Raw genomic sequence first — 10,621 nt, forward strand, 5'->3', positions numbered from 1 at the left:
TTTCTGCATTTTACATTTATTTGAATAGGCCGCGTCGGAGTTGGGCCCGAGCAAAAGCTTCGTCGTAAAGAATTGGTCGAGAAATCAAATACATGAATAATAACTGCGTTGCCATTGCCAAAGATGCTGCAAACTAATTCTTGAATGCTACGCTCTGTCAAAACAAGTAATATATGTATTTTTAATACAAAAATATACTCGTATGTGCCAGAAATTGTTCTCAAACTGGCTGATATCAAGGCTCCCATGTTTTTGTCTATTTAACAAGTAAAGAAAATATCACACGATCCTTAGAACTATATCAGTTCGAAACCAGCAAATCAGTGCATGCCACTGATATGAAAAATGTAAAGGCCATGAAATGAAAAAGTTGAGGACAAATATGTTAATGAAACTTTGGCATTCAACAACCTTGTTTACATTTTACACCCTACTGCAATTTGCTTTTGCTGATTCTTGAATTGCATTGTGCATTTGCCTGTGTATATGCCTTATTTTGTCTGTTCTACACTGCGGCAGTGCTGCTATCTTGTATTGTTTGTCTTGAAACCACCCTGTAACGGCCTTCGGCCAACAGTATTGTTAAATAAATGAAATAAAATTTTTGTACATATGCAACGGCCAGTGAAATATCTCAATGAAGCTGTCATTTATTCCAATGTGTTACGCAGGAGGAGCTGTCACCGGTCGTGTATCGTGAGTAATTGCACCGAAATTATTGTCCGAACAGAGAGCACCTTTATAAAGCCGTTCTGCAAAATATACGAGGACGAGTCAAATGAAAGTGAGCCAATGAAAGTATATGACAAGCGGGCTACCTAATTTAAAGGTAGTCTCTATGAGCATTTAGACATTTATCCCATTGACTAAAAAGTCGGGTGATTCCCGTCTCATAAAACACATTATGTTGCTGCTTCAACAAATCTGCGGCTGACTCACGCCATCGTCCGACACGAATCTGCTTCCCTTAAGCTGTTTTTTCATGTGCTCCAAAATGTGAAAGTCGCAAGGCGACAGGTCTTAGCTGTATGGCGGATGTTGCAACGTTTCCCACTTGAACTTTGCAGTTTTGTATTAGCCACATCAGCGACGTGGGGGCGGGCATTATGGAAAAATTTTAAATTGAATTATGGGGTTTTACGTGTCAAAACCACTTTCTGATTATGAAGCATGCCATGATGGAGGACTCCGGAAATGTCGACCACCTGGGGTTCTTTAACGTCCACCTAAATCTATGACGCGGGTGTTTTCGCATTTCGCCCCCATCGATATGCGACCGCCGTGGCCGGGAAACGATACCGCGACTTCGTGCTACACAGCCCAACAACATAGCCACGTCGTGGAACAAGATGACCCCATTCGTCAATTTTCAACGTCGCTTGTTCTTGATTGCTACGCGCAGCCGATCCGGCGTTTCACAATATCGGAAACGATTGATAGACTCTCCGTCTTTAAAAAATTCTATCAGCAATGGCCCCTGGCGATCGAAAGAAAAAATAGTAAACAACACCTTTCCGGCGGGAATGACGCCCTATGCTTTTTTTGGGGGCGGTAAATTCGAATGTTTCCACTGTAAGCGTTGCCGTCGTGTTTCAGGCTCGTAGTGGTGGCACCACGGTTCGTCCCCGATCGCAATTGCAGACACTCACTCTCACTCACTCTCAATTGCAGATCCGGTATCACTCTCATTGTGATACCGGATCAGATGAGTCAAGGCAGAGCAGAACCTTCTTCTGGCGGTGGTTCAGAACCTTGGGCATTCATTGCGCACACAAGAGCGGATGACCGATGTGTGAATTATGGTGTGAACCGAACCATGACTGATGGTCACACACTCTGCCAGTTCATCGATGTTTATCCTCCGTTCTTGTCTCATCAGCTCATCAACTTTTCACTTGTGTTGGGGGTGATTGCACGATGACTTTGGCCCGGTCTTGGATCGTCTTTGCAACATTCACGTACTTTTTCGACCGTTTGCTCCAATGCTTCACAGTGGCGAAAGAAATGCAATATTCAACGTACACGGCAGCCGTGCGGCGAATAATTTCCTGTTGGGAAACACCTTCAGCTGTCACAACATTCACGGCACCTTGCTGCTCAAGTTCTGAAGTGTTCATCACGTCACGCAACCATGTTCCATCCAGTGTAAGAGATCATTTCAGAACATTTACTCTCACATCTGCGTGTCATTTTGTAAATGAAAGATGCCTGTGTGCTACTCGCATGCCTCGCATATAATGAACCGAACCCTTATTGCGCGGGGTGGGTAGGCTCACTTTCTTTTAACTCGCCCACGTTCATTAGAAATGCGAAGGTACAGTGAAATATGCAAATGTTTACAATTACAAAATGTAACAAAATGTTTACAAAATGTATACAAACAAGTGTCACTGCACTTGTTTCACAAAAGTTCCCTGCACGTATACACAAAACCTCGCAACAAGATAATTAATTAGACGTATAGGTATCCAATAAATCTACGTATCTAAGACAAAGTCACTGTATATAATGCGTAAAACAAGGCAAATAAACGTGTAGCGCAATCACAGATTCACAGAATCATAGATCTCGCCCCCATTCCATCCCCTCCATCCTATGTATCGCGTGCGACGGAAGGGGGCACGCTAGCTCCCCGCTTTTCTCCTTTGCGCACGCCAGTCTGAGCCCCCATCGTCGCTCACCCATTCCAACCCCCTTTCACTCGCACATACAGCATGCGGCGTGCGGTCAAGACGTTTTCCCTGAGACTTCATACGAAACATGAGGGTGACGGCGACTGCAGGAATGCGCCTGGAGTCTTCATATAGTTGCTATCACAATAATACAGTAATAGCATCCAGCAACCGAAGCGTGCCGTGGCCGATTACTTTCCACAAAAGAAGTAACAAACTGTCGCCTTGGGATAATTCACTGTGTCACAACAATTATTTTTTAGTTTTTGGGGGTGGGGGCACCGAATATAAAAAAACCCCAAAGAAAATATGTTGGCCACAATTGAATGCCTACTTTTCGTACGTAATGTGGCTACCCAATGAATATCGAAAAAAAATGTGAGACGCTTGGTCCACGGAGAACCATGCGCATAGTGCTGGGTATTTTACAGCAGCGAGACAAGGCTTTCCGGAGAGGTTGCGCTCAAGCGAACACGGTGTAATCCCTCTAGTCTTCGCAGTGATGGCTGTGAGCGACCATTGTTACTTTTTCTCGTATGCTACCCAGAAGGCGTCCAAAACTCAGCCAGGCGAAAATTCACTCGGCCAGAGAAAACCACACGCGCACGGAAATATGCCGAGTGGTGGTTTCGGGTCAACAGAAGAAAAACGCATGCGCTATGGCTAGCTCTGGCAGCCCGCGGGTAGGGTAGCGAGAATTTAAAAAATTGAGAGGCTCAATGTGTCCTCGCGAAAAGAAGCCAAAGTAGAAAAAATAAATAAGAACGTAGTTACTCTGTCTGGCGTTAGTGTCTTGGCATGGATGCTTTGGCGTAGGTGAACATAAATGCTGATATTTTTATGCGACATGAAGGCACAAATGAACCACCACAACGCTTCGTCTCATCGTATCACGCTGCATGTTTTGTCTGTGATGTTATTGGGCCGGATCACTCCAGAAAAAGGGAGAAGCAGCACGCCAAAGCAAAAACACACATCAGACATGTATTCACATACATAACACGGATAATGGCACACACGCGTCACAATGTCCCAAAATGCCTCATAGGCGACATGCACTATATGTATCGGTGGATTACGATCGGCCTACAGTTCCGGCGGCAGCTTGTGTCACCGTGTCTTAGACCTCGTTGAACCGATGCCGGCCAGCGGGGTCGGACAACAGTGTAGGACGGCCGGGTCGGACAGGTGGGTCGGACGGTCGGGACGGTCGGCTGGGTCGGACAGCCGGGTTGGACGGCCGGGTCGGACAGCTGGGTCGGACGGCCGGGACGGTCGGCCGGGTCGGATGGCCGGGTTGGACGGCCGGGTCGGACCGCCTCGCGGCGCTCAGGTAGCCGGCCGCAGTCACCGGGTCGCGTCCACAGCTGGCGGGGTAGCCCTGTGGCCGCTCACCCGAACGCTCGAGTGCCCTGGTTCCGGACCGCCAGCCCTCCTGGACCAGTGCCCAGCGGAAGAGCGGGGCGAGGTAGCCTCCCAGCGGGCGACAGTGTTGCTTCAGGTGTGGCGTATTGGCGTGGTCGGCGATAGCTCCTATGGGCCAGACGCCCAGCGAGGAAGCTGCTTTTCGGCGACCGCCGAATCTCGCGCACTGCTCACGCCACGAGCCACGGGCCACACTCTCGCGCCACGCTTTTTGAGGCGCCGTTGCCGGCGCTGCCAAATTGGTGTCGATGATGATGATGGTCCTCTTCGCCACCGCACGGCGCACTGTCTTCATATGTTTATGCTTCGCACTCCCGCGTACCATATATCATGACATTGTCAACTTGTCTGACAGTGTGTTCATTTGGCTTGTCTCGATGTGTGTTCCGAAAAGTCAATGCACTTTTGGCGTCAAATGTTTGTAACAACATTAAGCCCACAAAGCTCCCGAATTGAGAATCTAAAGCACGACTTTGGTAGTATCAATGCAACTTTCGCATCGAAAGTTTCTTAGAACTTTATAGCCACAAAGTGTGAGAACTGAAATCCAGGCGCTCCCGATTCCGCAGCCTCAGCGAGATGCCATGACGAGCCCGCTCGCCATTAAAACGCCTTTGAAACTTTGTGCTTGGATAGGCTTCCTTGCTTTATGTGACTCCCGTTGCATGTGCGTTGCCGCTAAATCCAGCCCGATTTCGCAATGTTCGCGCTAAAATGTTGTTTTCGAGCGTGAAAAGGACATGCTAGACAAAATCGAGGATGATTGCCGGCGCCGGGGGTTGTTTTGACCAGCGGTGCATGGACAGCACGAAAAAATTTCAATGGGGGCTGAAGCCCCATAAGCTAAGCCCCCACCCTAGCTACGCCCCTGATATATATATATATATATATAATACAGCCCTGTTTGCGAACACTGCCAGAAGCGTCAAACGCTGGAACAAACAGACCTGCGCGATTGCTCAGCATCTGTAGTGGAGTGAATGGCGTTGGAAAGTTCCCTAGCCAACGTTCGCAGGCAACCACTGTCGGAGGATGCTATCATCGGCCCATGGCCTGACACTGCAACTTCAATGCAGGCAACTAAAGCGTGGTTGAAGTTTCAGCAGGACACCAAGGTAGACGAGCGGCTCTGGTAGGACCACTGTCTAACCTACATAAGCGTTCATCACTTTTACCATCGTCACCCATCCCAGCACTTTAACTCCAGTTCCCTCCTCTCCAATGCAGAGCAGCAGACTAGAGCACGCTAGCTCAGGTTGACCTCTCTGTCTTTCCTGTCAATAAATTCCATCTATCATCTTACGTAACCTAATATTTAGTTCAACAGGTTACGTTAATAGAAAACCCAGGCTGTTTCAGCTTACTGATTACTTTCCGCATGGGAAGCTGCGCGAAAGATCACGTATGTACACGGCTTCGATTTCTTCGTCATAATTTTTTTTAGATTGGCCGCTTTCCTTGTTGTTGCCTTCACACGTGTTCATGGCAAGCAGCCGTAGAAAACAAATAAAACGTCTCTAACAATACACTAGACAGAGCTAGACACTCTCTTTACGCTTCTTTTCAGTTTTATTAGTGTGCAGTTTATTTCTTCTTTGCCTCGTTTTTTGGCCATCCATTAGCTGTTCCAGCTCATCGAAATCGATCTTACGCAGCCATGAAAGAAAGTATTGCAAACCAGCTACTTATTGTTGTAGTCATTTCTTTCATTCTCGAATATAAATGCGTGCCTGTATGTGAGGGGGGAGGGGCGATGGAGGATGTTGCGAGGCTTGTGTGTCCTTGTCCTCCCCCTCGTTTGAGTATGTGTGCGTGTGTAGGAGTGTGAACACTGTTTTCCACAGAATACGTCAATGAGATCACAGGTATATAAACGTTGACTGCAAGGAGCCCACAAGTGTAAGGGCTGAAGTGGCAAGGAACACTATGCGCGTTCACCAGCTACAGCCTTTCGATAGCGACTGTTTCAAGTTTCTTTCGTAATTATGCAGGAGGTAGCGAATAGTAGCTTCACTCACTGCGGATTAAGCGTCAGCTGCAATGTATCTGCCAGCATTTTGTTTTCTTGGTTTCCGAATTTTACCCTTCTGGACTACCCATACGTTTTGAAATTGTCTCGTTTGTGGTAGAATCGTTGTGATTTTATTAAGAGTATAAAAATTTTAGACATAATTTCGGAATGTATGGGTAGACCAGAAGGGCAAAATGTAAATGTAGCAGATAACTGTGACCGTTGTGACCGAATAAATGAACTATTATTTTTGTGGAGCCGCAACACCAAAAGCAACAACGTGACTATCTGAGATGCTATAAAAGAGGACTCCAGGTACAGCCTTGACCACCTTGGGTTCTTTAAAGAGGCAATCAAATGAAGTTAAGTTTTATGCAAACTTTTCCGTCTATTGTAACATAAAAGCCGCTCTTACTGCGTGAGGTGGCTAGGTGCAGCAGATAAGATCCAAAAAAGTAAAACAGGTGCTGACGCCACCTTGATTTTCTCACACTATCTCGTGGTTCCTTCATAAATTTTGACGGCGCTTTTCTCGAAAGTAATAATTTCTTGATTGTGTATGTGCGTCAGTACAGACTCCCGGTGGCCCACGTTATATAGGGAAAGACATTCGTGCACCTACACTTGACGCTATTTTTGTTATCTGCCACTAAGAGACACAACCAAAAGACGATCCCCGGATGGCGCGAGCTGAGTCAGGGGTGCAGTTTGCGGGGCAAAGTTGACTTCTGCCAAATGGCCGAGCGTAAAAATGCCGAAGATGCTGTCAGAGCAGGAGTACAACTGGCGCAAGTCAGATTCTAGCGCCGAAATTGAACAACGAGCTGTAAGTGCATTTCTAGAGTGGTGATCAGTTTAAGCAAAACACTCTGCTGTCTTTCCAAGCAACCCGTCTCTTGTTTTCGCTGACAGATTGACTATTTTTTACTCAAAAGGAGCCAAGGAGTGAGCTGAACCAGTCCTGAGAACTTTTCCTGGGCTCTTGACTTTTACCTATTAATTTCAATAAGGTGTCTCCCTGATTTTATCTTCGAGAAATGAGGTTCTTACTGCAAAATAACTGAAAATAGATTTTTCGAAGCATGCTTCAACAGCCAATACAATAGTTTTGTGTTCCTCTTTGCAGACTAAAACCGCGCCGCTAAAATTGCAGCAGAGGATTTTGCTGATCGCGAGCGTAGTGCTTAAAGGGGGCACGTACTGTCGAACTTCCCGTCTGGAGTCTGTGGAATATCGAGCACGATGTAGTCGCACAGGCCAGGCTCGGGCCTCGTACCGATGGTAATAGCGAGTTTATTCGACACGTGGTCGGGAGACATCATCTGGCACACCAGGGGAGGCTTTTCTGCAAGGATATAAGAAATGCTTTGTTTTCGGAAGTACTCAGCGTATTGCTGCATCTATAGTGATACGCGCACTCATTGGTTTATGCTTTCAGTGAACCGTTTTTTTACGAACCAATCCGTGTTGCAATGTTATGGCTCAGCGAAAGTCGCGACTTTTTCTATGCGAAGTTTCTCGAATGTTGCCATCGGTTCTATCCACTATCTTCTGATACTGAGCACTCTGTAATCAGGTTGTGTGCACGACACGAATTGTGTAGTGCGTTCTGAAATGCATGTGGGCACCAGTGACTTATTTGCGAGGGACGTTCTGAAAGTTCGTCGTTCATGTTAACATGGAAAGTTTACAGCCAAAAGCAAACACAGTATGGCGTCATAAACTACGCACCTTGCACTATTTCTTCCATATAGTCGCCATCAACATCGAGACATTTGTCGTAGTGTACTATCAGTTTGAGGAAACCACTCTGGTAACACTCAGTGCACTGCGATGCAAAGCCTGAGACATCACCTCTTCAGCATACACGACCTGTGGGCGTTCATGGCTGGCGGACACACTGGTCCCCCGTGCCCATTCATGCCGGTTAAAAGCGTGCACTTCCATTGCCAACGATGTTGTCAGCGCCCGTCTGTCTGCCATCGCGATTTGTACTCGAACAACCGCGGCCACACCGGTCCGCTGCTACTCTTTTCGGCGCTCTGCGCATGTGTCATTTCACTTCCACTTGCGCTCCTTCCGTCGCTGAACCAACAAAGGACGTCAATTCTTATGGCGGTTGTTTGTTTCGCATGGTGCACCATCTTCTGTTGCAAAAAATGACGAAACTTGTCTGCAGAACTTCCCCCGTATATAGCGGCAACCAAGTAACCCATGCGACATATTCAAGCGACAGCGAAAAATGACGCGGCAGGCAGACCCTGTCGCGATGTCGCGCCGTGGCGTGTCGCAACCGCGTGGACGGGACATCGCGAAAGAACTTGGTGACAAATTTACATCATAAATCGATTAATTACGTTAGTTCTCACGTAAAGAATTGGCAAACATACCTCGAGGCCAATGTTTTAACCAAGCTGCATTGAAGGTAGATTTCATATGCTGTCATCAGGGGTGGAAGTCCGTTTCATGTTGCCGGACTACCAGCATGTAATGTCGTGGCACTAACTGGGGAAAACATTTTCGGTTCTCTCCGTAGCGCTTGAGGACTAACAGAGTCAAGAGAAAGAACTCATATCAGTAATAATCACAAGACAACGCCTATACTTTGTCCCCTGTTTGCGATTAGATGAAGCGATGGATGATTTTGCTATTTATTGTTTGCGGTCATGGCACAAAATCTGCTAGATCGAACTCAGAAGTGGGCGGGCTGAATGCTGGTGTGTTATTGCGCAATTACGCTGTGACCGGTGGAAGTCACTATGCGAAATCCGGGGCGACATGTCGCTTGTCGCTCTCACTCGAAAATTGCGTATAGTAGTTGAGCCTTAAAGCCGATGCGATCTGCCTGCAGATGAGATTAAGATGGTCGCATCTTGTACTCCTTGCTATCATTGACTTTGAGCGTTAATTTTTTTGTGGGTACAAGTTCACCCAATGAATAATTGGGTTCTGCGACTATAATAGTAGTGCCACCTCCAATTCTTGAACGTCAATAGAACGCGACTTCTGATGGAGGTACTGTTGCGTTGATGTGTCGGACGCCCGCGTCAAACCCAAACTGTGAAGGCAACGCAACGTCGCATCTCACCATCGAGCTAGCCGCAGACTACGAAAGCGGGCCTCGAAACGTGTTCTTTTACGCGAGTCGACCAGGAAGGTCGCAGCCAGGTCTGCTACTCCAATGACCGACCTTGCATCGCCTGCAGCTATCGTACTGCAACAAGCAACGGAACCACCCAGCTTCCATGGAGTTCCGTCCGACAACTCGGAAACCTCGCTCAAGCCTATTGAAAGTGTCTCATCCTTCGACTGCTGGTACTCCGAGTATAGCTACTCCATGTGTACGACTTGGAAGACGTCACGAGGGCCTAGTTCGAGATTCGGGCGTTTACATTATCGACGCGGGACGTTTTTCGAAGCGAATTCGAGAGGACCTTCACAAAAACCGTCCACAATGAAAGGCCTAAAGCGCTGCTGGAAGTCTGTGTACAGCTAGCGAACAAGAGCATCACCATTTTCACGGAAGAGATGACTCGGCTGTTTTGCCAGGTCAACCCCAGCATTCCGGAAGAGAAGAAGGAAAAGCCCGATAGTTCAGCTGCGTGCGTCTCAAGAACCAAGAAAGGATGGACAGACGACACTACAACCTTCGACGACGCCACGTTGAATTCCAGCCCGGCGACCATGTTTGGGTTGTGCCCCGATACCCCGACGCACTCTGAGTGTAAAGCTTTTTCGAAGTTATTTCATACCATACATGATCATTCGCCGTATTGGTGCACTGGACTATCGGGTCGTGCTGAATGGCAAGCCGAATGGCATACCACAGTCTTCGTGCGGTCGTCATTCAATCGCGATTAAGCCGCCGCTGGGATGCTGCCGCCCTCCTTGCGTCTTCGTGAGGAGGTCGCTATCACGCTGCCGCTGTCAACGTGCTTTCGGCGTCACGGCGTCGTCTTCATACAAGCTTCGTCACACACTCGTCGTCACGCCATTGACGTCCTACACTCGTCGTCATCGCTTTGTCCTCATGCCGCAGTTGTGCCGTCAAAGTCTTTAGGTTGTTTTCATAGAGTCGTCGTCATGCATCCGTCCTCAAACAGTCGTCTCGCCGTCGTGGTCGTGCTATATTCGCCATTCCCACCTCGTCATCCGGAGGCCGTCATAGCTTACTGGTCACGCTATTTTGGTCATATCATTGTCCTCATGTCACCTTCGCCAAGCTGTATTCGTTGCACATTTGTCAAAAGTTAGGAATCGTGATCTCATTGTCGTAATGGCATCATTGTCGTACCGCCTTCGTCCTTACATCATTGCTATTTCTTTTCATCGTTTCATCGAGATCTTTGCGTCAGCGTAATACAATCGTCGTCATGCCACCATGCTCGTGGGCGACATTGGCAAACAAGGGCTAGAGCAATGAAGGGCGATACAGGCGTATTTCAGCATATGTCGGATGCAACAGAAGTCACAGAATGACCACTATATACGTTAATAGACGTGACTTCTGAAA

At 47.6% G+C, this 10,621-nt stretch overlaps 1 protein-coding gene across 4 annotated transcripts in view; it reads right to left on the reverse strand.

The window, feature by feature from the left end:
* Positions 1-10,621, reverse strand: part of LOC135896136 (uncharacterized) — a 56,217-nt gene that overhangs the window by 26,553 nt on the left and 19,043 nt on the right. For 3 of the 4 annotated variants that reach the window (XM_065424494.2, XM_070540601.1, XM_065424493.2), the window contains one exon: positions 7,310-7,453. The exons of the other annotated variant lie outside the window; for it this stretch is intronic. In XM_065424494.2, coding sequence (XP_065280566.2) covers positions 7,310-7,430 — 121 coding nt within the window. In that variant the 5' untranslated portion in view covers positions 7,431-7,453. The remainder of the gene's footprint in view (positions 1-7,309; positions 7,454-10,621) is intronic. 4 annotated transcript variants of the gene reach the window in all.

This window comes from Dermacentor albipictus, chromosome 6 (genome assembly GCF_038994185.2).
Source record: "Dermacentor albipictus isolate Rhodes 1998 colony chromosome 6, USDA_Dalb.pri_finalv2, whole genome shotgun sequence".
In the NCBI taxonomy this organism is placed as follows: Eukaryota; Metazoa; Arthropoda; class Arachnida; order Ixodida; family Ixodidae; genus Dermacentor; species Dermacentor albipictus.